Genomic DNA, 27,013 nt, shown 5'->3' with positions numbered 1-27,013 from the left:
GTGTCCCTTCTGATATTAGTAACTCTTAGGTTACAGAAAAACAAGCATTGTGTACACACTATCTATTCCTACAAATTGCCTTTTATACAGGCATCTAAGCCAATGAGTATCTTTTGTCGAAAAACCTTCTTTCTATTTTGCAACATAGTTAATTATCCAGTATACATTTTAAAACTCAAAGTTTCCCACAATAGGTGAAGAGGATCTAGTGTGAAGAAAGCAGAGTTTTGGATCTGCTCAAGTTTACATGATAGGAGACTAGCCATCAGGGCTTTGGAACAAGCTAACAAATGTATGGTTAAGAGGGTTTCAGCAGTTGAAGCGGGGGTGGTGTTGGCAATATTAAGAGGTGGAAGTAGATGGTCTTGAGGATGGAGTAAATATGTGATCAGAAGCTCATCTTTGGCTTAAATATGACATCAAAATTGTAAATGATTGAGTTCCATTTCAAACAGATGCCAGGGAGAAGTTTGGAGCCAGTGGCCAAGGAACAAAGTTTGTGCTGGGCAAAAGACCCAGGGTGGGATTCTCCGTCGGCCATCGGCAGAACTGCGAGACTCGTTTGGACGGAGAATCTGTGTGGTGCCGAAATCATGATGTGCATCGGGCGTACACCAGAATGCCATGCTCTGGCGCCTCTACACCAGCGTCAATGCATTCTACTCTGCACGTACAGTAAACGCCATTTGCATATCATTAGCAGGCCTGACCCAGTGTTCTTTGGGGTCTCCACAATGCTCAACTCCTCTGGGGTGGACCAACGGCAAGTTTCACTTGTGGTTTTAAAAATCGGGAAACATGCAATGGCTGATGAGGGAGAGTAAGGAGGTCGGACATGCAGAGGCGCGACCATGGGCTGGCGATCCTGCCACTGGCTAGGTGGGGGGAAGCAGGGGTCACCAGGGATGGGTAGTGGGGTTGGGGTGACCCCATGAGACTGGGGAGCCCAGGCATAGACCATTATTGCCGCGGCCTGCAAGTCAGCCATCTTGCTGCACACCCCACTGGCCACCCACTGTGGCCCATGGTCGTGCAGAGTGACACCAGCTGTATGGGTGCCCCCCTCCCTGCCACCCCCTCCTCCCCCACCCCCTCCCCCCTCCTCCTCACCACCTCCTCCCCACCCGCTCCCCTCCCCACCCCCTCCCCCTCCTCCTCACCACCCCTTCCCCTCCCCCCCACCAACCCATCTCCACCATCCCCTCCGCCTCCAGTACCGCCTCCCCTCCCCCTCTCACCCCCACCACCCCCTACCCCCCACCACCCCCTCCCCCCACCATCCCCTCCCCCTCCACTACACCCTCCCCTCCCCCTCTCACCCCCACCCCCCCTCCACTACCCTCTCCCCTCCCCCTCTCACCCCCACCGCCCCCTCCCCATCAATCCCCTCCCCCCCTCTCCCCCCCACCACCCCCTCCCCTCCCCATCACCCCCCCCATGTTGAAACCGTGTTAGGTGATGTCATCAAAGGGCAGCATGTAGCTGAGAAATGGGAGAGGATCACGGATATAGAGATGTCACTATGCAGGAGCTGGAAAAGGAGCCATTTCAGGTGACTTTCTGGCTATGAATGGACTGATACGTACGGAGCCAGGTAAGTGCAGTCCAACCTAGTTGGATGATAGAGGTTAGGTATTGGAGGAGGATGGTGTGGACAACCATGTCAAAAGCAACAGACAGGTCGAAAGGATGTGAAGGGATAGAATCCAATGGTGATAGTTATATCGGATTCTGCTGTTTGTGTTCTTGAGAGGGGCTGTTTCAGTATTGTAGAAATATGGACACCTGTTTGCAGGGATTCAGACATGGATTTCTGGACACAATGAGCACTGATTTTGAAGGGAACAGCACCATAAGACCATAAGACCATAAGACATAGGAGTGGAAGTAAGGCCATTCGGCCCATCGTGTCCACTCCGCCATTCAATCATGGCTGATGGGCATTTCAACTCCACCTACCAGCATTCTCCCCGTAGCCCTTAATTCCTCGCGACATCAAGAATTTATCTATCTCTGCCTTGAAGCCATTTAGCGTCCCGGCCTCCACTGCACTCCGCGGCAATGAATTCCACAGGCCCACCACTCTCTGGCTGAAGAAATGTCTCCGCATTTCTGTTCTGAATTTACCCCCTCTAATTCTAAGGCTGTGCCCACGGGTCCTCGTCTCCTCGCCTAACGGAAACAGTTTCTTTGCGTCCACCCTTTCTAAGCCATGTATTATCTTGTAAGTTTCTATTAGATCTCCCCTTAACCTTCTAAACTCCAATGAATACAATCCCAGGATCCTCAGCCGTTCATCATATGTTAGACCCGCCATTCCAGGGATCATCCGTGTGAATCTCCGCTGGACACGCTCCAGTGCCAGTGTGTCCTTCCTGAGATGTGGGGCCCAAAACTGGACACAGTACTCCAAATGGGGCCTAACCAGAGCCTTATAAAGGCTCAGTAGCACATTAAAAGTATTTTGAGAGGAAAGGGAGGGAGGTTGGAAATGGCAAAATAATTGGTAAGCATTTGAGGGAGTCTTAAGCATTTATTATGAGGAGAAAGATAATAACCACAGTTTTGAAGGGGAGGAAAACAATGCCAAAAGAGAACAAGCATTTTGCAGAAATTCTTAAGGAAGGGCAGTTTCCAAGTCCACATGGACAGCCAAAATTAGTCAGAGCATTCAATGGTAAAGTCCTGAAGTTTGCAATATGTGACAGACTTCTTGCCTATTTGCCCACTCTTTGTTGTACAGTTAATAATCTAAAGGAATATTTCCCACTCATAATGTTTCTGGCATAATGGTTGTGTCGCTCATTCCACCTCCCATTACTCTGTCCTTGTATCCCTCACCCAACTCTTCCTCAGACTTGATTGTTCATACTGTACCATTTCCAAGCAATTCCGTCTCTCCAGCAGTGCAATTCAGGTCAGATGTGCAATTAGATCGAGGAACACTGGCACTCTGGGGAAGAATTTAATAGAGAAGTAAGTGCTGTTTATTAAAGAAAACAATTTTAAATTGGGGACTCGATGTTAAAATGTCAATAAAGTACAATTAAACTACAATTCTTGGGAATAATTTTTGTTTCACTAAATTAGGATTCTCTAACATCCAATTACAATAAAAGATTTAAGGAGCAGTGGCAAATTTGAAATAAAAATTGAAAGTGCTGTAGATTAAAGCATCTACAAAATATATGACAGGTTAATAGTACATCTCATCAAAACCAATTAAACTGAGAACTAACCACACAAGGAATGTGGACAAGCATATAATTTATTTCTCAATGGCCCCTCGCACTAATTAATGCTGGGATATTTGCAACTAGTTAGGCTAGTTAGGCTAGTTAACCTGCAGCCTTACCTCAGGACAGGTGTGCAGTCTCTGGAATGGGGTTGTCACAGTTCGCACAGTAATGCTGAAAATATCTCGACCCTAGAATGAAAGGTGAGAGATATGATCATTAGTTCAAGTTGGTTGGGAAGAATTGGAGTTCCATGAGAACAGTTCAGATGGCCCAGGTAATCCATCCAGAGAGGTGGGAGGCAGTTGGCTTACTTCCATGCAGGCGAGGGGAAGTGGAAGCAATATTCTCAAGCCACTCCCTTCTGTTAAATTAAGATTTAGAAAACTGGAATGGGGTGAGGTGCCAGGGGGAAGGTGTGAGCTTTATTGCCATGAAGCTTCCAAACCAACAAAAGGTACAAATCAGTATACAAAACTTTACTGTAAAATTTCAAAGTATGGGTGTCAGCCCTGGCTCAGTAGTGGCTTGCCTCACACTGGCACACAATCCAGGCTGGCATTAACAATGCAGTACTGAAGGGTTATTGCGGTCAGAGGTGGGCCCGATCTTAACTCTGTTCAAATGGATGGGTTAAAATCAGGCCAGGACTGAGCATACAGAGTGACAGCTGTGATCACCGGAGGACTGGAGAATTGCTAATGTTGACCCCTTCTTTAAGAAGGGTAGCAGGGATAATTCAGATAATTATAGACTGGTGAGCCTGACATTAGTGGTAAGGAAGCTGCTGGAGAAGATACTGAGGAATAGGATCTATTTCCATTTGGAAGAAAATAAGCTTATCAGTGATAGGCAACATGGTTTTGTGCAGGGAAGGTCTTGCCTTACCAACTTAATAGAATTCTTTGAGGAAGTGACAAAGTTGATTAATGAGGGAAGGACTGTCGATGTCATATACATGGACTTCAGTAAGGCATTTGATAAGGTTCCCCATGGTAGGCTGATGGAGAAAGTGAAGTCTCATGGGGTCCAGGGTGTACTAGCTAGATGGATAAAGAACTGGCTGGGCAACAGGAGACAGAGAGTAGTGGTGGAAGGGAGTGTCTCAAAATGGGGAAGGGTGACTAGTGGTGTTCCACAGGGATCTGTGCTCGGACCACTGCTGTTTGTGATCTACATAAATGACCTGGAGGAAGGTATAGGTGGTCTGATTAGCAAGTTTGCAGATGACACTAAGATTAGTGGAGTAGCAGATAGTGAAGGGGACTGTCAGAGAACACAGCAGAATATAGATAGATTGGAGAGTTGGGCGGAGAAATGGCAGATGGAGTTCAATCGGGGCAAATGCAAGGTGATGCATTTTAGAAGATCCAATTCAAGAGTGAACTATACGGTAAATGAAAAAGCCCTGGGGAAAATTGATGTACAGAGAGATCTGGGTGTTCAGGTCCATTGTACCCTGAAGATGGCTGTGCAGGTCGATAGTGTCATAATATACACCAGCATATCATGGTGTAGACACACACACTGATTGACACACATCAAGACCATTCAACACATACACCGCAGCCAATCACCAGTTAGAGCACACTCACTATAAAGACAGAGGGCATCAGTTTTCCCGCTCATTCGGATGCAGCCTCTCAGAAGGACAGAGCTCACAGCTTGCAGCACAGATCTTCACCATGTGCTGAGTGCATAGACTGGTTAGGATAGGGATAGGTCTTTAGTTTAATCTAACATGGTGTAGACCCACAGTGAAAGTATATTCAACAGTTTCTAGCTTAATAAAATAGTGTTGTACTATTTCAAGTTTTGGTAGCCTGTATGTGTTACTGCTGAGGTAAACACAGTCTCCACAGATCCAGAGTACCCAACACATCAGATAGAGTGGTCAAGAAGGCATACGGCATGCTTTCCTTCATCGGGAGGGGTATTGAGTACAAGAGTTGGCAGGTCATGTTACAGTTGTATAAGACTTTGGTTCGGCCACATGAAATGAAATGAAATGAAAAATGAAAACGAAAATCGCTTATTGTCACGAGTAGGCTTCAATGAAGTTACTGTGAAAAGCCCCTAGTCGCCACATTCCGGCACCTGTTCTGGGAGGCTGGTACGGGAATCAAACCGTGCTGCTGGCCTGCTTGGTCTGCTTTAAAAGCCAGTGATTTAGCTCAGTGAGCTAAACCATTTGGAATACTGCGTACAGTTCTGGTCGCCACATTACCAAACGGATGTGGATGCTTTGGAGAAGGTGCAGAGGAGGTTCACCAGGATGTTGCCTGGTATGGAGGGCGCTAGCTATGAAGAGAGGTTGAGTAGATTAGGATTATTTTCATTAGAAAGACGGAGGTTGAGGGGGGACCTCATTGAGGTCTACAAAATCATGAGAGGTATAGACAGGGTGGATAGCAAGAAGCTTTTTCCCAGAGTGGAGGACTCAATTACTACGAGTTCACGAGTTCAAGGTGAGAGGGGGAAAGTTTAAGGGAGATATGCGTGAAAAGTTCTTTACGCAGAGGGTGGTGGTTGCCTGGAACGCATTGCGTAGAGGCGGGTACGATAGCGTCATTCAAGATGTATCTAGACAGATACATGAATGGGCAGGGAGCAGAGGGATACAGATCCTTAGAAAATAGGTGATAGTTTTAGATAGAGGATCTGGATCGGCACAGGCTTGGAGGGCCGAAGGGCCTGTTCCTGTGCTGTAATTTTTCTTTGTTCTTTGTTTCTTTATTAAAGTCACTTTGTTCAATCCATGCAATATAGTCAGGTAATAATATAAAATAATGCCCTCGCAATATTTCCCAAAACCAAATAATTCCTAACGACCTTTCTGCATTTGTGTTCCAGCCTAGTTACAGTTCACCATGCACCCATCCTTCCTACTTTGAAACCCAATTGCTTCAATATATCAGTTCCTATCTTCTATGTTCCTTTACTCAAGCAATCTCCTCTAATAACTTGGAAACAACAACCGAAAACATAATAAGTATGAAGAATTTGTTAGTTTTGAGTCAAATTAATTTTTAAAAATTCTTTCATGGGAAAAGAGTGTCATTGACATGACCAGCATTTGTTGCCCACCCCTAATTTTCCTTGAGAGTCACTGCAGTCCATGTGCAATAGGTACATCCATGGTGTTGTTGGGGAGGAAAGAGTTCCAGGTTTTTAGCCCATTGACAGTGGTGGAACAGCGATATAGTTCCCAGTCAAGATGGGATGTGGTTTGGAGGTGAACCAGCAGTGGTGTTCCCATGTGTTTGCTGTCCTTGTCCTTCCAGTTGGTAGGGGTCGCAGGTTTGAAAGAAGCTTTCAAAGGAAGCTTGGGGAGTTGTTGCAGTGCATCTTAGATATAATATACATGTTTGCCACTATTCAACTGTGGTAGAGGGAGTGAATATTTAAGATGGTAGATGGGGTGTCGGCCCTGTGGGTTGCTTTGTCCTGGATTATGTTGAATCATTGAAACTTACAATACAGAAGGAGTTACTGATTTGTTTAGCATTTTTTGCAAACTTGCAAGTTCTGCTTTAAAATATAGCCCTTTAAATTGACTGACTTGTCTTCCACATTAAAATAATGACCATAAAAGTACTTAAGTGCATGGAGATGTCCTGAGGTCATGAGTTATATAATAATAATCGCTTATTGTCACAAGTAAGCTTCAATGAAGTTACTGTGAAAAGCCCCTAGTCACCACATTCCGGCGCCTGTTCGGGGAGGCTGGTACGGTAATTGAACCCACGCTGCTGGCATTGTTCTGCATTGCAAGCCAGCTATTTAGCCCACTGTGCCAAACCAGCCCCAGAAGTGCAATATAAATGCAAGTTCTTTCTTTCTTTAAATGTACATTTTTTTATCCAAATCCTGTGCATTAAAAATGATCAAAGAATCCCAAAATGTTAAATTGCAGTTGAGCGGCTATAGTTGGATCATAATGGATGGTATTTAATGGAGGCGACAGGCTAGTGTATCGCCTGCCAGCTGGAGAGCCAACATACGCCCCACTTTGCTTCCTTTTGGGGAAACGGCAGGCCTTCCTCAGGATTTTCATTTCATTAAAGACCGCCAGGATAGTAGTACCACCCACCAATAACTGCCAGCCAATTGGAGTATGGCAGCACTTCATTACTGGGCACCACATGGGGAAATGGCAATATGACACGCAACCTAAGCTCACAATTGTCGCTAGACCTCTGCACAAGTAAGTGATGGTGGGAGGAGGGTTGGCAGCAGGGAAAGGTGTTGGTTCTCAGCAGTCCTCTCCTGATTCCCAGTGTCTCGATCACACACAGTGCCTTTGAGAATGGTTGCTTTTTGAGCTTCCTGCATGGCTGAGTGAATACCAGTGGTGATGGCTGAAGTGGGCATCAAATGCTTTCTTAAGGGACATAACTGGTGGTGGGATGGGAAGATCTTCCATGGGCATTCCTACCACCCACCCATCTGATTAAATGATCCGCTGCCACCAAACTCTCTCTCTGGGGAGTTGATTAAATTTGGCTCCGTGTCTCTGGGCTAGGCAGAGAAGAAAAATCATCCCACATTCGTGCTCCTGACCAGAGACTCTGCTGTATAATTCACATCCACAGAGGCCAGTATTCTGCTAGCACCAAGTATCAAGCTGACAAGTGAAGAATGGACACTTGAAAAAACCCAAGAGTTGCTCGAATCGATAACCCTGCAAGACCAAGTGTCTTCAGCTGAAAGAGCATCCTCCAGTCCTCACCTCCGGTGGATTGACGTATTCCGCAACATCCCATATTTTTATCCCTGTGGAGGAATTTGAGATTCCAATTCCTTTCATCTTGGTGATGACAGAACTCTCTGGAGCATTCTCCCTTTCCTGGTATGCCTTCTGGATGATGAAGACATATCTGCACCAATCAGAAACAAGAATGATTAATTTGAGAGTTAACGTAGCACACAGTAGTGTGTGCGTCGGCTATTTCTTCTTTCTCTCATGGTGGTGACTCACAAGCTTCAATTAAATTAACTGAACATTGATTACTATTGATATGTTCAAAAGAGGCCTTTGCTTGTTCTTGTTTCACGAAGAACTAACTGTCCTGTCACATCTTTCAATTAGTAGAAAACATGCTTGCACCAGGGGCTTGATGTTATAAGTTTCTCCGTGCCCTTCCTTCCACACATCTATTATTCTGCCCTTTTACTATATTAGAACTGAGCACAATAACCGCATGGTCCCAGTTTGCCTGCTGGCATTTAATCTGTTTCAGTTTAGATGTAGTTCAGACCAGAGGCCTCATTTAGAGCAAGACTTGGGCAATGCCTTTGGATGCACATAACAGGTGCAGTGCAGTCAATTTATCACCCATGTTGTTTTCAGTTTGCTGTTACTGTTCGTTTGCTAAAACAAGCTTACATTGAAGTCAACACTGAAATCAAAGCTAAATTCTGAGGATGCTGGAAATCTGAAATAAATGCTGGAAAAACTCAGCAGATCTGGCAGCATCTGTGGGGAGAGCAACAGAGTTAACGTTTTGAGTCAATATGACTCTTCTTAAACAAGAGGAGCTATGAAGAAATCATACTGACTCAAACCATTAACTCTGCTTCTCTCCTGCTACAGATGCAGCCGGATCTGCTGCATTTTTCTAGCACTTTCTGTTTTTAATCTCACATTGAAGTCAATGGGCGGGATTCTTCAGGCGCGTTCGCCCGGCGACCGGAGAATCCTGCCCGAGGTCAATGGATTTTTCCATTCTACGCAGCTCGCCCGTGTCGTTCTTACAACGGGCGGGGCTTGAGAATCCAGCCCAGTTGGTTGATTATGCAATGAAATTGCTACTGGTGCTGAAACTAACAAATTGCTTGCAACTGGGCTCTTTGGAGAAGTAAATTCAAAAGCACATTAACTGAAAGACCCTCGGAAACGATTAAATGGTGTACGGTATTGTGTAACAGTATCACCTTTCATTTAAGCCCCCCAGAGATCCCTTTATCATTGGCAACTAATCCTTTCAACTCTTGGGACTGGCATTTGTCATTTCTCCTTGAACGTTTCAATTGATATTGTACAAAAGGGACAGGGGCCTTTAAACAACTTTCTGCCTGTTTTGGGTGTGAGTGTTGGATGCCCATTCAAAGGCCTGCCAGAAAGTTGATTCAGGTGAGCAAGTGAGTACACCAGAGTTTTAACCGCCGCATGCCCATTTTTCAACTAACAACTTGGCGACTGGCAGTTGGAAGTCCCCAACATAAATCTGTCACAACCTGGAAGGGGCCAACAGCAAACAATTGAGGGATGCAACAACTTTGAGGGCGTCAAGGAAACACTGCTAACTGTGCCAGTTTGTTACAACTCTTGTCATATCAAAGCTGAGTTGGAAGAACTCAGTCAGAGATGCAGTTTGGCACAATAACAGGCAGAAATGGTACTCAACAAAGTCGCTACCCTGAAAGACTCTGATGCGTGGCCCTGGAGAAACAGGAGTTAAAAAAATGTTGAATACTACTTCAGAAAATCTGTATTGGACCTATGCAAAAGGAGTACATAATCCTTCAACAGTCTGAAGAAATGAAGGAAAAGGAACAGCAGAAAAAGTCGAGAAGATTCTGTTGTAAGTTCTTTTAATAAGGACACTGAAAGTTCACACCGAGTAAAATAAAGAACTTTGTTTTACTTCCAGTTAGGTTATGTAAAACTCCCGGTATATCCCTTGGTCGGTGCCTCACTGGCCAATCTTTTGTACACAGCTGAATGATGTTCCCCCGCCCATGAACGGAGAGCTCATAGTCCACGTGAACCACGGGGGAGTTAATTATACTCACCCGAAAGTACTGTACGGGTTATTGCAGTTCCACTGCAGGTGTAGAAATAAAATACTGAAATCAGATCATAAAATGGAAATCTGATCCTGAAGATCAAGGAGCTAGAAGGAAAAGCATTGAATGCCTGAAACTCACCAAGAAAAGTGAGTTGTTGAAAAATGACATGACTGAAATCTAGAATGTCAAGAAAAGGTTGAAGATTTGCAAGAGAAAGTCTCACAAAGGAAGGTGAAGAGTCTCAGAAACAACCAGCGCAAGTAAAATTGTAGAATATGAGCTTGAAGCATAGTAAAGAGGAATTAGGCTCCACTAAGGAAAAACTGTTCAGTGTAGAAGCAAACGTCACGTACGGAAGACGGGTTTGCTGATGCAAAATTGGATCTTGATGAATTTCATGTATCAGAAATATCTATAAAATATTGTGAAAAATGTCCAGAACAGGAAAAGGAATTGCTGATGAATCAGCACAGTTGGTTGAATGCAGAATTAACAACCAAAACTTATGAAACGGTAGAACTTCATTGTGAAAAGAACAATTCAATTCAATCTGAAAAACATGAAAGATGAGATGCACAATAATAATAATCTTTATTATTGTCAGAAGTAGGCTTACATTAACATGGCAATGAAGGTACTGTGAAAATCCCCTCGTCGCCACATTCCAGTGCCTGTATGTTTGGGTACACAGAGGGGGAATTAAGAATGTCCAATTCACCTAACAAGCGCATCTTTTGGGGCTTGTGGGAGGAAACCGGGTAACCCGGAGGAAACCCACATAGATATGGGGAGAACGTGCAGACTCCGCACAGAGTGACCCAAGCGGGAATTGAACCTGGGACCCTGGCGCTGCGAAGCAACAGTGCTAACCACTGTGCTATTGTGCTGCCCCATATGGAAGAACAAATCCAGACTTTAAAAAGCAGATTAAAAAAATTATAAGGAACAGATTAAGGATCTAACAAGTGTATTGGGAAAGTCCAAGTCCTATCTGCTCTTCACACTGCTGCCTGCTGTTACATTTTGGATGTTACATTGGTACTTTCAAAAGGCTGTGCGCTGGATTCTCCAATGTTGAGATTCTCTGTTGTGCCGGCAATGCATCCACGCCCGAGGATTTCCTGACTGCGTTGGGCTGTCCACAATGGGAAACCCCATTGGCCGGCTGGTGCAATGGAGAATTACGCGTCTTGCGGGGGTGCACCGCACTAGTGGGGTGGAAAATCCCGCCCTATATATTTTTCTCAGCCTCTTTCCCCTTTGCACTAAATCCTTCAGCTCATGAATTTCATTGCACTGACATGGTTTGCAACAATCTTTGCAATAATCTTGTGTATCGTCTCCATTGTATTGCTCTCAACAATTATGAGTTTAAAATATTTGTCAAAGGCTTTTAATATCTCACCAAATGTGGTTGAGGTTTCATCTTGTCTTATCTTATTTGATGAAATTACCGACATCATAATTATAAGTACAAGAATGAGGGACTTCCGGTCATGGCAGGCAGGAGGCAGCTGCACACTGGAGGGCTCCCGTTCGGGAATAGAAATTTTGGGGTTTTAACGTCCGGTCAACGGGCAACGGAGGCTGAAGAAGCTGTAAGAAGACACAGGGAGGAGAAATGTCCAAGCTTGTGAAGAAAACGGCTGTAAAAAAGGGGTTAATGAAAGTCCGCTAGTGAGTGGAAAAGTCAGCGCAGGAACTTAAGGAAAGCGGAGGCTGGAGCACCAGGGGAGGCCGCATCGGTCACAGCAGAAGAAATGACCAAAGTGATGGTTGTGGAACTTGAGAAACAGTTCACACGGCACATGAAAGGAGATGGGGGCGGTACTGGAAGTGCTGGTGGAGGAAGCAATCTCCCCGGTGAGGGTGGCGGTATCAAGCGCAGCGGCGGAGGTGCGGGAGCAAGGTGAGACACTGAAGGAAATGGAAGAGTTATTATCGCAGCACAGTGATCAACTCACCTTGATGGGGAAGGAGTTGCGGAAGGTGACAGTGACCAACAAGGGTCTGTGAGCCAAAATGGAAAACCTGGAAAACAGATCCAGGCAGCAGAATCTGAGGATCGTGGGTCTGCCCGAAGGAGTGGAAGGCCCGAGGCCGACGGAGTATTTTGCCACGATGTTGGCGGAGCTATTGGAGGAGGGGGACGATCCCCCTAGATATGAACTGGATCGGGCTCACCGCCAAGAGTAGTAACCATGTGTTTCCGTAGGTATAGCGTGAAGGAGAAGGTCCTGTGCTGGGCAAAGCAGAAGCGGGTGGTGCAGTGGGCTGGAGCTGGTATACGCATATACTGGGACTTTACGGTGGAGCTGGCGAGGAGGGGGGCTGCCTTCAGCCGGGTGAAGAAGGCGCTGTACATTAGCAAGATGCAGTGCGGCATAGTATATCCAGCTAAGTTGAGGGTGACCTACAAATCCAAGGACTTCTATTTTGGGATGGCGAAAGCAGTGGAGGAGTTTGTGAAGGCAGAAGGACTGTGGCAGAATTGAGAAATGGGACTGAGAGCGGGTTGTGTACCGATCGAGCCTCATGTAACTTTATTTTTTCACTGTGTGTTGGTGTATGTACTAAATGAGTCGACGCTGTATATTTGGACAAGGGAAAAGTTGGGACTTTCATTTGAAATGATGGTTCTTTGGGGCTTGAATGTGTATGCTGGGGTTGTGCGCTAAAGGGAATTTCTTGGTTTTCCTGGGACTGGACAAGGGGGAAGGAGACCTGGGCGGGGGCCTCCACGCTGGCCAGTTTAACGGGAGTGAGGTGGTGGATGGACTGTGGCCATCGGAGCCTGGTAGAACAGGTTTCAGTGAGTCTAGCTGGGGTGAAAAGTTGGGGGAAGGAACCGAGGTGGGGGGAGGAGTTTACAAGAGGAAATGGAGGGGAGGAGACTGGGAGGGGGGTGGAGGGCTGTCTACAATTCATGGGTGCCATTCACGGTACTCTTTCAGGGATTGGATGGCATTGAATATTAGGCGGGGGTGGTTGGGGGGGGGGGGGGGGGGGGGGGGGTGGGCCATATGTGTCAACGGTGACCAGGGGCGATTCCTGATTCCTGATTCCTTTTTCTTTTTTCCTCCTTGGGAGGTTTAGTTTCATTCGATGCTTATATTGTCAGGTGGGCCGTTGTTTGGGGGGTGGTCAAAGGATGGGATCGTCGTTGTTGGTAGGGGATGTATTCGTTACTGTTTACTGTTTGTTGATGGGGGGGTAAGTTCTGAAGAAAATGTGAAAATGGAGAATAAAAATATTTAAAAAGAAATAAGTACAAGAATGTATTAACTTGCACTTCTGGGGAGAAATTCTCCAACCCCACGCAGGGTCGGAGAATCATTCGGGGCCGCCGGAAATCCCGCCCCCAGCCGTGGCAGAAATTCTCCGCCACCCGGGAATTGGCGGGGGCGGGAATCACACCACGTCGAGCGGCGAGCCCCATGTGGCGATTCTCTGGCCCGCGATGGGCTGAAGTCCCACCGCTGGGAGGCCTCTCCCGCCGCCAAGGTTTGAACCACCTCTGGTGGCGGCGGGATCGGCGGCGCGAGCGGGCCCCTGGGGCCCTGGGGGGGGGGACGCGGGGCGATCGGACCCCGGGGGGTGCCCCCACGGTGGCCAGGCCCGCGATGGCGGAGGCAGAAGAGAATCCCCCAGCGCGCATGCGCCGGTGGTGATGTCAGCAGCAGCAGCCGCTGACGTCACCATCGGCACATGCGCGAACCAACGTCGGCCTTTCGGCCAGCCCCGCCGCCAGGCGGCAGGCCTGAAAGTCCGCTGGTGCAGGTTTTCGCGCCAGTCGGCGTGGTGCCAGCCGCTCCGGCGCGGGCCTAGCCCCCAAAGGTGCGGAGAATTCCACACCTTTGGGTAGGCCCGACGCCGGAGTGGTTGGCGCCACTCCCCTACGCCGGGACTCCCCGCCCCGCCGGGTAGGGGAGAATGCCGCCCCTGATTTTTTACTTAATTCTGATGTTGAGTCATCTAAAAAAAATTTGATGACATCCAATTTCGAGCACGGTTTGGACCTTGCATGAGCTCAAATTGTTTTGGTAGTTTTAACTTGATGGCTGTTTTTCATAAGAGGGGAATGTGGCTTTAATTTTTTTCCAATAGTGACCATTATTTCTCCTCTTCCTGTACTTGTTAGGTTTTGGATAGCTCCCGTTACAATCTTGGAGCCAATTATTATTATTATTATTAATAATAATTTTAAAATGTTGCAATTCTGCAGTTTATAAACTAACAGTTTTTGCCTGTGATTTGGTTCTATGAGCATGGAAAATCAATTTGAAGGAGGTTTTCAATTTTGCTCTTTCTTCTGTTTTCATTTTTTTTAAAATAATTTTTTAGAGTACCCAATTCATTTTTTTCAATTAAGGGGCAATTTAGCGTGGCTAATCCACCTACCCTGCACATCTTTGGGTTGTGGGGGCGAAACCCACGCAAACATGTGGAGAAAGTGCAAACTCCACTCGGACAGTGACCCAGAGCCAGGATTGAACCTGGGACCTCGGCGCCGTGAGGCAGCAATGCTATCCACTGCGTCACTGTGCTGTCTTTTAATTTTTTAAATTCATTTGAGTTTGGCCGCCACATGGTTACGGGGCCAACTCTGGACCCGGCTACAGGATTATTCCAGCTAATGACATTTAACCATTAGTATGTTCTGCCTGATAACTGCCCTGGTTATTTTAAAATAAATTTAGAGTATCCAATTTTTTCCAATTTATTTTGGCCAATCCGCCTACCCTCTACATCTTTGGGTTGCGGGGGCGAGACCACTGAGACATGGGGAGAATGTGAAAACTCCACACGGACAGTGACCTGGGGCCGGGATTGAACCCGGGTCCTTGGCCCGGTGAGGCAGCAGTGCTAACCACTGCGCCAACACGCCACACGTCCTGGTTATTTTTAAAGGTTAGTTCAGCCTCATCTTTTCATGATCAGGCCAGGTCCTTTGACTCGGTGTTTGAACCACTTTGGCAATGGACCTTCACATGCTCTTGTGGCATCCTTTTCACTCAAACTGTGGATTTTTTATCTGCTCTTCAGCTTAGACATCTGTAATGGAGCTTTATTAGGTGATTACAAGCTCTGTCTGTGGTTTAGGCACACTATATTCAACTCAGAGTCCGGCTCCTTTTTTTCCCCATTCACTGAGATCTTGGGGTCCTTCACTTGCTGCCACCATGTTGTTAGATTGTTTGGTGCCTCACTAAGAGTTTGGGGGGATTGTGTGGTTGAACATAAACCATTTCTTGTTAGCACACAACTGTATACATATCTCCAAGGTATTGCCCTGTTTAGGTCCTATATTCCTGCTGACTTCTCCTAGATTCTCTCTACTTACAGTCGACCATCATGCGACTCTGTACACCATAATGTAACTGGTACTGTTTCCCCAGTCCCACATTAACCTTTCCAAACCCAAACACCCTTATTCTACACTCCTTGGAGAACTGCCTGCTTCTAAATTAGGCTGCAAGGTTGAAGATTCCTGCAAGTTCTCTCCCATCTGTTTGCTCCCCCTACAGCTGCAACTCTATTTATGCCCCCCTTTTACTGCTTCTCCTCCTCCATCCAAAGTGGTTTAGCACAGTGGGCTGAACAGCTGGCTTGCAATGCAGAATAATGCCAGCAGCATGGGTTCAATTCCCGTACCAGCCTCCCCGAACAGGCGCCAGAATGTGGCGACTAGGGGCTTTTCACAGTGACTTCATTGAAACTTACTTGTGACATTAAACGATATATGAATTAGAAAAGTGGAATTGTTTGAATGACAATCATGAAGAAAGAAAGCCTTGAAGTGCTCACCGTATTTTATAAGCAATGAACCAATTCAAAATTATCTAAATAGCTAAAAAGGACTATCTCCCCAAACCATCAAATGTTTTACATGGTGTGCAACTGTCCATCCCTAATGTCTCCAGAAATAGTGATTTACTGACCTAAGGTACGTGGGCAGAATCAGGAACTGGTGGTAAAAAGATATCATGGAATTTACAGTGCAGAAGGAGGCCATTCAGCCCATCGAGTCTGCACCGGCTCTTGGAAAGAACACCCTACCCAAGGTCCACATCTCCACCCTATCCCCATAACCCCACCCAACACTGAGGGCAATTTTGGACACTAAAGGCAATTTATCATGGCCAATCCATCTAACCTGCACACCTTTGGACTGTGGGAGGAAACCGGAGCACCCGGAGGAAACCCACGCAGACACGGGGAGGATGTGCAGACTCTGCACAGACAGTGACCCAAGCCTGGAATCGAACCTGGGACCCTGGAGCTGTGAAGCAATTGTGCTAACCACAATGCTACGGTGCCACCCTCATAATATGCATAATCAAAAATGGCATTGTTCATATGACTACATCATTTGACCCTGATTTCCATTAATTTGTTAGACGAGTCATTTCTAGTGGTGTCCAATAACGAACATGACCAATAATAATTCCATTTCCCATGCAACATTCATTCGAATATCAGCCCATCATTAGATGCAAATAGGGTACCGTGTGGCGACAACAAAAATACCACCTCCTTACTTTAACAGAGACTATGGCTTGAATTTTCTGGGTGGCGGGGGCTCACTTTGCACCATCCAAATAATATTCCCCACCGACCTTAAGTGTCCCAGAGCCATTTCCCACTTAATGAGTATTATGTGGCTGCAGGCACCATCCCTCACTTGGCCTTAGATAGCTTTTGGCCAATCTGATTGGTCAGCAGCTTTCCAGTTCCTGCTGTGGCATGCGCTGCAGTGAACTTAAAAGGAAATTCATGAAGATGCATAAGACTAAGTCTGGGCATTGGACACCAGGGTAGATTAAAGGGGGTGAATGCGGTCAAGAGTGAGGTAGATAGGGATGACCTGGAAAGGCAGGAAGGGGGCAATCAAGGTCTCGAGGAAGAGGCGGGATGTGGGAGGAAGGCTCACAATCACAGGCCATCAGATCTTAAGGGGGGAGGGAGGAGCTTGACTTCAGAAGGGGGCGTCTGATGGAGGGGAGGTGAGGTGAGGTGAGGTGCCACCCCCCTCCCCCTCCCCACAGACGTCTGTTGAGTTTTGAGCTTCCCACATGCTAGGGCTACTTTCCCACCCAAGTGTAAAACTGTTGCGTGCCCAGGGTGGATGGGAATCCAATCTCTTCAATTTCTTTTAAAGTGCCCAATTCTATTTTTTTTCCAATTAAGGGGAATTTAGCATGGCCAGTCCACCTACCCTCACATCTCTGGGTTGTAGGTTAGGGCAGCACATGACACAGTGGTTAGCACTACAGCCTATGGCGCTGTGGGCCCTGGTTTGATCCCGGCTCTGGGTCACTGTCCGTGTGGAGTTTGCACATTCTCCCCGTGTCTGCGTGGGTTTCACCCCCAGAACCCAAAGATGTGGTTAGGTTCGGTGGATCGGCCACGCTAAACTGCCCCTTAATTGGAAAAAAATAATTGGGTATTCTTAAATTTATTTTAAAATATCTTTGGGTTATGGGGGTGAGACCCATGCAGACAAGGGGAGAATATGCAAACTCCACACGGATAGTGACCTGGAGTCGGGATCGAACCCGGGTCCTCAGCACAGTGAGGCAGCATTGCTAACCACTGCGCCACGTTGCTGCCCTTCGTTCGTTCAATTTCACACTCACCACTCACTTAAAAGCCTCTGGAGCGTGAAATTCTGGTCTATGTTAAATTTAACAACAGGTTAGATTAGTGGTTGAATGAAAGGGAATATACGGATAGGGGAACAAAGAGAACAGAGGGGAATTAGAACTGCTGCTCGTGTGAAAATAAGCACTGAAGTGGATTGATTGGGCTGAACAATTTTGATGTAATTCTTATGTATATTATGTATATCACCACACGCATGACTTCTTAACAGCAAGAATACTTTGAATTTACCTGGCACCTCTAGTTTAGGACACACATCACAGCATATGGGGAAAACAGGTGCTAAGCCAAATGAAAAGGTTAATCAAAAGCTTTCTCAATGTTAATGTGTATTGGAAGTGATCTTGCTAGATCAGAAGCAAGACTGATCTGTTTATTTAAATCAGCTAACGACTGCTAAATTAGCAGACAAAAGATTTCATGTAAATCATTTATATATGTTATTGTTTAGCATAATTTTAATGGCAGGTTATCAGATCCCTAAAATTTCAGGGATAAATGCCCTTTTCTCGAGGAATTAAGGGCTATGGGGAGAGAGCGGGTAAATGGAGTTGAAATCAACCATGATTGAATGGTGGAGTGGACTCGATGGGCCGAATGGCCTTACTTCCACTCCTATGTCTTATGGTCTTATGGTCTAATAATCTTTATTGTCACATAGCAATGAAGTTACAATGACTGATTAACTGATCATCAATAAGTGTTCAATTCATCAAATACCATTACAACGGTTTGGGTCCAACATCATTTTAAAGTCAATGTTCGAAAGTAATTAATGCTCTGCTTAATGTGGAGTTGAGTTCTAAAGAGCTAGGTCCTGCCATTCACATCTCCTTTAAACACATCTGTTATTTATTTGGACTCATCACCATTACCTTTGACCGTGCATCATGGAATCTTTTTATCATTTATTTCTAACTTTTTCTTGTTCTGGTGAAAGGTCAAATACATTAAATCTGTTTCTCTCTCCACAGATGATGCCAAACCTGATGAGTATTTCCAGCCTTTTCTGTTTTTATTTAAGACCAGCAAGGTGTCAGATTGAAAAAGCTTTTATTTATACCATTTCTTCAGCTTTTCCACAGATGTCATGCCAAAGGTGTCGGGAATGATTGGGAGGACCACTTAGTTTACATGTTCACTGACTTTGAACTGGAAAGGTGTCCTTTTTTTTCTACACTCCAATAAAGTACCTTGGGATGTTTTAGCTCGTTAAATATGAATTAAATGGCTTTCAGGAGCAAAGGTTTCTGGAGAAATATACATACAAATCCAGTTATTAAGGCCATTAAAATGGCAAGCAAAGCAGTGAGAGTTACTTTTAGAGGGACAGAAATAAAAAGCAGAGGCGTTACGTTTAACTTGTGTCAACCACACATAGTACTGTGCATAATTGTGGTCTTCACACAATTGTTACAGTGCAGGAGGAGGCCAATCACCTTGTTGTGTCTGTGCTAGCTTTCCTAATGAGCAATTCACTTTGTACCATCCCCGCCTTCTCCCATAACCCTGCACATTCTCCCTTTCCAAATAATAATACATTTTTCTCTTAATTGCTTTGACTGACCCCTGCCTCGCCTGCACTCTCACGCAGCACACTCCAGGTGCTAAACACTCGCTGCACAAAAGTTTCTCCTAATGTCTCACTGCTTCTTTTGTCAATTACCTTCGATCTGTGCCCCCTTGTTCTCAATTCTTCCACCAATCGGAACAGTTTCGCCCGATCTACTCTGTCCAGACCTCTCATGATTTTGAACATCTCTATCTCAACAGTTCCTTCTCCAAGGAAAAAAAAGTCCCAATCTCTCTACATAGTTGGAAGTTCCTCATCTCTACAGCCATTCTTGTGATACTTTTCTGCAATCCCTCTCACGCCTTCACATCTTTTCTAAAGTGTAGCGCTCAAAACTGGACACAATACTCCAGCTGAGGCTGAAGCAGTGTTTATATAGAAGTTGAAGATAACCACCTTGATCTTGTACTCTAAGCCCCTATTAATAAAGCCTGTGGTTTTCATAAGATAAAGTGGTGTAGAGGTACCGGAGCATGCGCAAAAATAGATGAATGCTAATGATATCAATTAGAACCTCTGAGTTCTATCGGGGCAATTGACAAGCGAGGGACTGATTTCTCGGGGGGGGGGGGGGGGGGGGGGGGGGGGGGGGGGAACGCTTGTTCTTTTAAACTAGACAGGTTCCCAGAACAGTTGAATACAGGTACAACCAGCATTAAAATAGAGTAACAGAGATAGAAAGAGAGATTACTCTGTAAACGTGCACAGTAAGAAGTATTGCACACCACGTTAAAGTCCAACAGGTTTGCTTTGAAATAAACCTTTTGAACTTTAACCTAGCATTGTAATACTTCTTACTATGTCCACCACAGTCCAACGCCAGCATCCCTACATCATCTATAAATGTGTGCCACAAACAATCCATTCAGAGATTTGCTTGTGGCTGGTTTAAAAAATCTTTCCATACCTTCACAGCCAGGAAATGATAGTGAGAAGTCATGTTAGCCAGAAAAAAAATTAAAGTCAAATTTTTAAAAATGAGTTTAGAGTACCCAATTCATTTTTTTCCAAATAAGGGGCAAGTTAGCGTGGCCAATCCACCTGCCCTGCACATCTTTGGGCTGTGGGGACGAAACCCACACAGACACGGGGAGAATGTGCAAACTCCACATGGACAGTGATCCAGAGCCGGGATCGAACCTGGGACCTCGGCACTGCTAACCACTGCGCTATCATGCTACCTATTAATGTCAAATTAACAACTAGCCATACTTCATCAAGCAAAGTATTGCAATGCTACATTAGACCAGGGGTGTAATGATGCCGGAGCACACAGATTAATAATCCGCACTTTCTATTGAAAGGTTTTAATATTCACCACTGGATGATAAACTCTCCTTTGCTGATTGGCCATCCGTTATACATCCCATTTAATTTTTCTTTCCACTGATCTCGGTGGAATCCACACTATTAATTGATTGGATTTTCAATCTGTAAAATTGGTGTTGATTTACATCTTCACTGCTGCCATTTTTGAAGCTCCTTGTTTCCAGGAGTAACACGTACAGGAAGTTTTGGCTCATTGATGGCAACAATCAGAACTAGAGAGAAATTATTTACAGTCATATGGGAATAAGACCATAAGATGTAGGAGCAGAATTAGGTCATTCTGCCCATCGAGTCTGCTCTGCCATTCAATCATGGCTGATATATTTCTCATGTGCATTCTCCTGCCTTCTCCCTCTAACCCCGATCCCCTTATTGATCAAGAAACTATCTATCTCTTTCTTAAAGACACTCAATGATTTGGCCTCCACATCTTTCTGTGGCAAAGAGTTCCACAGATTCGCCACCCTCTGGCTGAACAAATTCCTCCTCATCTCAGTTTTAAAGGATCGTCCCTTCAGTTGGAGGCTGTGCCCTCGGGTTCTAGATTCTCCTACTAATGGAAACATCCTCTCCACGTCCACTCTATCCAGGCCTTGCAGTATCCTGTAAGTTTCATAAAGGTCCCCCCCCCCCCCATCCTTCTAAACTCCATCGTGTACAGACCCAGAGACCTCAACTGCTCTTCATATGACAAGTCGTTCATTCCAGGGATCATTCTTGTGAACCTCATCTGGGTCCTTTCCAAGACCAGCACATCCTTCCTTTGATACAGGACCCAAAACTGCTCACAATAATCCAAATGGGGTCTGACCAGAGCCTCATACAGCCTCAGGACTACATCCCTACTCTTGTATTCTAGCCCTCTTGACATGAATGCTATCGCTGCATTTGCCTTCCTAAATGCCAACTGAACCTAAATGTTAACCTTAAGAGAATCTTGAACCATGGCTCCTAAGTCCCTTTGTGCTTCTGTTTTCCGAAACCGTTTCCCATTTAGAAAATAGTCTATGCCTCGATTCTTCCTATCAAAGTGCATAACCTAACACTTTTCCACATTGTATTCCATCTGCCACTTCTTTGTCCACCTTCCTAGCTGTTCCAAGTCCTCTGCAGTCTCCCTGCTTCCTCAATACTACCGGCCCCTCTACATATCTTTGTATCACCTGCAAACATGTGAGTGGCAGGGTAGCACAGTGGTTAGAACACCCTTCTTGATCACACTATCAGGGTTACCTTCAGCTTCTTTCTTCCTCATGTTGTTATCAACTTATTGAATGTATCTATATTAGAATCATAGAATGGTTACAACACAATCATTCAGCGCATTGTCTCTGTGACAGTTCTCTGCTACAACAACTCAGCTAGTCCTGCTACCACACCTTTTCCCTGTAATTATTTTTCTTATCAAGTAATTATCCAGTTCCCTAATGAAAACCATAATTGAATCTGTCTCCACCACATGCTCAGGCAGTGCCTTCCGGATTCAAATCACTTGTTGCACAAAGAAGGTTTCCTCATGTTGCCTCTGGTTCTTTATCACCTTAGGGTTTTCAACTTTCTGCTGATGGGAACAATTTCTCCCCATTTATGCTCTCCAGGCCCTTCATAGATTTGATGGCCTGAGCATGTGAAACACAGTTTAACAAATCTCCTCTCGACCTGCCCCTCTCCAAGGAGAACAGCCCCAGCTTTGCCAATCTATCGATATGACTGATGTCTCTCATCCTTGGAGCCATTCTCATAAATCATTTCTACACCTTTTCTAAAACCTTCACACCATTCTTGTTGAGGTTGAATCACGGTTTTATGGAAGTTCATGACTTATTTGATTTTTTTACTCTGTACCCCTATGTATAAAACGCAGAATTCACTATAATTTATTAACTGCTTTCTGAACCTGTCCTTCCACCCTCAATGTATTATGTCCACCCAGGTCCCTCTGCTCCAGCACTTCCTATAGAATTGTACCCTTTAGTTTATGTCACCTGTGCTCATTCTTATCATAGAATCGCAGAAGGAGGCCATTCGGCCCATCAAGTCTACACCAGCCCTTGAAAGAGCACCCTCCCTAATCCCACACCTCCACCCTATCCCAGTAACCCAACCTAAAATTTGGACACAAGGGGCAATTTAACATGACCAATCCACCTAACCTGCACATCTCTGGACTGTGGGAGGAAACTGGAGCACCCGGAAGAAATCCAAGCAGACACGGGGAGAACGTGCAGACTCCGCACAGACAGTGACCCAAGCCGGGAATCTAACCTGGGTCCCTGCCGCTGTGAAGCAATAGTGCTAACCAGTGTGCTACCGTGCCACCCCTAATTTCACCATCTGCTGTGGTGGGATTCGAATCCGGGTCCTCAGAGCGATACCCTGGGTCTCTGGGTTACTAGTCAAATGACAATACCAGTGTGCCACTGTCTTCCCAAACTGAATCATTTCACACTTATCTACATTAAATTGAATTTGCCATGTGCCTTCCCATTCCACCAGCCTGGCTATATCCTCTTGAAGTCCATCACTATCCTCCTCACAGTTCACAACGCTTCTTGCATCATCTTCAACTTTTGAAATTATGCTCTGTACACCAAGGTCTAGGTTATAAATATCTTACAGTCTCGACAGTTCAGGAGGAGGTCATTCAGCCCATTGAGTCTGCACTGACCCTCTGAAAGATCATTCCACCCAAGCCCATTCCCTAGTCCTATCCCAATAACCCCTTAACCTATCCTACACATCTTTGGACACCAAGGGACAATTTTAGCATGGCCAATCCACCTGACCCGCACATCTTTGGACAGTGGAAGTAAACTGGGGCACCCGGAGGAAACCCACACAGAGAAGGGGAGAAAGCGCAAACTCCACATAGACAGTCACACAGTGCTGGAATCGATCCCAGGTGCCCGGTGCTGTGAGGCAGCAGTGCAAACCACTGTGGCACCCTTGATATAAATCAAGAAAAGTAGTGATCCCTTTTCCATCATGCCCCAACCAGAAGTAGGTAACTCATGTTTAAATAGGCTTGATTTAAATAATTAAACTATTGCATAATAAAATCCTAGCAATGCCAGTGACTCACGGCTCAAAATGCCAACGCCACTAATATTTTTAACATGAAAAGCTGTTTGCTGATAATTGGGGATTCAAATGATTAATACGCAGGAAACCAACCTAATAGTATATTTGGGAACACTTTTCCTTAGGGTTCCAACATCACAGAATTTGATACCACAATCCCTGCTGCACTCGACATGCCAAATTGGGCTTGCTGTGTGTTAAATCGGGCGAGCAATTCTGTGTGAGCCATTTTAACCGCGTTCCACACAGACAGGCGAACTCAGTTGGAGAAAGTGGAAAGAGACGGGTCTCATTGGGGTTAGGTAGCGTCAGTTTCCCTCTGCCGCTGAAAGACAGGATGGATACCTGATTAATGTGACATACCAGAAGAAGTGTTCCTCCTCCAGACCATATTTCCAGGATAACTCGGTTCGCAGGAACAGACGCGCGAAGTTACAAACTGGACGACTTCGGTTTTGTTACATTTCGGAAGAGTTCCCATGAAGCCCAAATGTTTATTCTGAACCACGAGCGCTATACAGTAGTAACCCCTGAAACTTGCTCTTAATCCACATATTTACAGATCAAAGGAGCCGACTCCCTGGAGTTGAAAGTCCAAGGAACCTGCTCAAGATTATTAAACAAAACGCAGGATGAAGGAAAACCTGTCAGCCCTAAAAGAAAAATCACACAAACCGCAATTAGTGGGGTTTGGAAATTATTCAGTAACAAGTTTAAAACCACTTTAAAAGCTCTATTTTAGTACAAATTTATAAATTGATTTGCCACAGGAACTCGATGCTGACGAAAAAAAACTGATGAATTACATTTAAATTCATTTACTTGGCTCAAGTTTGACGCTAACAACCTATACACTCTATGCTGTACTTACATTGCAAAATACAATATGATAAAAAGTTGGATAATTCTGTAGATAATTCCTAGGGCCCGGTTTTTAACCACCACAACTTTGGGAGTCTCGTAATCCCAAAATTCTGCCCAGTACAGAGCAAACGTTTTCCTGTAACCCATCTGTAAATCCCTCCGAAACCTCCTGCTGGGCTCCGATGAGATGCCTGGAGGATGTAACTATCTCTGTCCCAGCGATCTGCCTTTTCCACTTTCATTTGATGGATCGCTGAGTCCTGACTTTAAACATACATGAACTCCCTTCTCCTCCTACCTCCTCTCCACCAGGGTTACAGAAGAAACAGCGACACCTTCGGGTTCGAGTTATTTTCTACAAAGTGTCATTCCATCGCATGTTGACTGCCAATGTTAAGAAGGTCATTGGGGCTGTGTTTTATCTTACAGAAAGATTCCCAAGTCTCCTCACATCGAAATCTGCATGTTTTTTCAGTAACTCCAGTAACGCCTTTATAATAGCCGATTCCAGGCGTTGAGCATGCTTTTGAGTCATGCTGTGGAGATGCCGGCGTCGGACTGGGGTGAGCACAGTAAGAAGTCTTACAACACCAGGTTAAAGTCCAACAGGTTTGTTTCAAACACGAGCTTTCGGAGCACTGCTCCTTCACTGAGCATTCACCTGAGGAAGGAGCAGTGCTCCGAAGCTTGTGTATGAAACAAACCTATTGGACTTTAACCTGGTGTTGTAAGACTTCTTACTTTGAGTCATGCAGCACAGAAAGAAGCCTTTCGGCCCATGGTGTATGCAGGGCCATCAATCACCTATCTATTCTAATACCATTTCCCAATACTCACTCCCTGGCATTGTACGTGATGGCATTTCAAGTTCTCATCTAAATGCTTCTTAAATGTTGTGAAAGTTCTGCCACCCTTTTGGGCAGTGAGTTCCAGATTCCTGGGTGAAAAGATTTTTCCTCAAATCCCCTCAAACAGCTGTCACTTTAAATTTTAGCCCCCCCCCCCCCCCCCAAGCACTCTCTGACATTAGCTATTTACTGGTTTGAACCCGTCTTCCATTCCTCCCCCAGCAATTTAGTTTCAAGTGATTAGCTGAATCTATTTTTACCGCACTATTTACATTGAATACCTCCACCAGGTTAGTTCGTTGCATGAAATTAATTACATAGGAATTTAAGAATAAACATACAGTGCAGAAGGAGGCTATTCTGCCCATCAAGTCTGCACCAACCCACTTAAGCCCTCACTTTTACCCCATCCCCATAACCCAATAACCCCTCCTAACCTTTTTGGTCACTAAAGGCAAATTATCATGGCCAATTCACCTAACCTGCATATCTTTGGACTGTTGGAGGAAACCGGAGCACCTGGAGGAAACCCACCCAGACACGGGGAGAACGTGCAGACTCCGCACAGACAGTGACCCAACAGGAAATTGAACCTGGGATCCTGGCGCTGTGAAGCCTCAGTGCCACCCACTTGTGCTACCGTGCTGCCCAGGTCAATAAAACAGGCATTCACCTCAAGTACCCAAGGTCCACATTGTGACCACTTTATGGACAAAGAGGTTTCTTACAAATCCTTTATTGGATTCATCAGGGATTATATTCGTGATTCCTAATTTTTGAAGCCCGACAAGTGGAAACATCTCTGAATCTACGCCATCAAACTCTTTCATAATTAGCTCTTTTATTGACTTTCAAAGACAAATAGAGTCTGGAGTTATTCTGGTCTTTGCTCATGACTTTGTTCCCTGCGACGAGAGATCAGCATTGTGGCTCATTCTCAATCAACTCCAGGTCCTCAGCGTCTTGTTGTCTATTTGACCAGAATTGAACTGACCAGATCTCAATAAGCTTTGTGGCGGATGCCGGATTAACTCCTGCTACATGTAAATAAACGTAGCAGGTCATCACTCACAGAAAAAAAAACACAAAAAAATAATAAAAACAAAACACAGAAACAAAAACATTTTCTATTATTTTTTGCCTTTCTGGCTTTATTAAATTACAGTAGTAAGACCCTATAAAAGATCTAAAATGTATATTTCTTGCATGTATTTCCTTGTTAATTTCCGTCAGTGGTTGGATATGTTCAGCATTAAATCCACAAGGGTCCCAAGATCTCTTCTCCGGATCAATTGCAGTCATTAGTTTGGTATCATCTTTGAATTCGATCAATTTGAATTGAGTTGCTGAATTCAGGTTGCTCAGGTAAATTGAAAGAATTGGAAGATTAAATTCTGACTCCTGGGCCAGCCCCCATCCCTCCTGCACTTCCATTTCTTTCCATTCTACTCTGATCACTAAGAAGCATTTCGGATTTCCACCATTCCGCCAATTTCCTCTGCACATGCAACTTTTACCCCATTATTTTGAGCTTAACGGATGACTCTTCATCTGGATCGAGGGGTGTGCAGGGCACAAGTTCAAAATTTGCAGCTGACACAAAACTTGGAAATATTGTGAAA

General features: G+C 45.2%; 1 protein-coding gene across 1 annotated transcript in view; it reads right to left on the bottom strand.

Annotated features, from left to right (window-relative positions):
• p2rx2 (purinergic receptor P2X, ligand-gated ion channel, 2) overlaps nucleotides 1-24,879 on the bottom strand; it is a 130,752-nt gene extending 105,873 nt beyond the window's left edge. Inside the window, exons 1-4 of the mRNA XM_038776363.1 lie at nucleotides 24,551-24,879; nucleotides 7,969-8,116; nucleotides 3,356-3,427; nucleotides 2,878-2,953 (exon numbers count right to left, since the gene is read on the bottom strand). Coding sequence (XP_038632291.1) covers nucleotides 2,878-2,953; nucleotides 3,356-3,427; nucleotides 7,969-8,116; nucleotides 24,551-24,690 — 436 coding nt within the window. The 5' untranslated portion in view covers nucleotides 24,691-24,879. The remainder of the gene's footprint in view (nucleotides 1-2,877; nucleotides 2,954-3,355; nucleotides 3,428-7,968; nucleotides 8,117-24,550) is intronic.
• Between the last annotated feature and the right edge of the window lie 2,134 nt (nucleotides 24,880-27,013).

The sequence above is a fragment of the Scyliorhinus canicula genome, chromosome 1 (assembly GCF_902713615.1).
Source record: "Scyliorhinus canicula chromosome 1, sScyCan1.1, whole genome shotgun sequence".
NCBI lineage: Eukaryota > Metazoa > Chordata > Chondrichthyes > Carcharhiniformes > Scyliorhinidae > Scyliorhinus > Scyliorhinus canicula.
The sequence above is the reverse complement of the archived record's forward strand: the minus strand, read 5'-3'. Positions and strand labels throughout refer to the sequence as shown.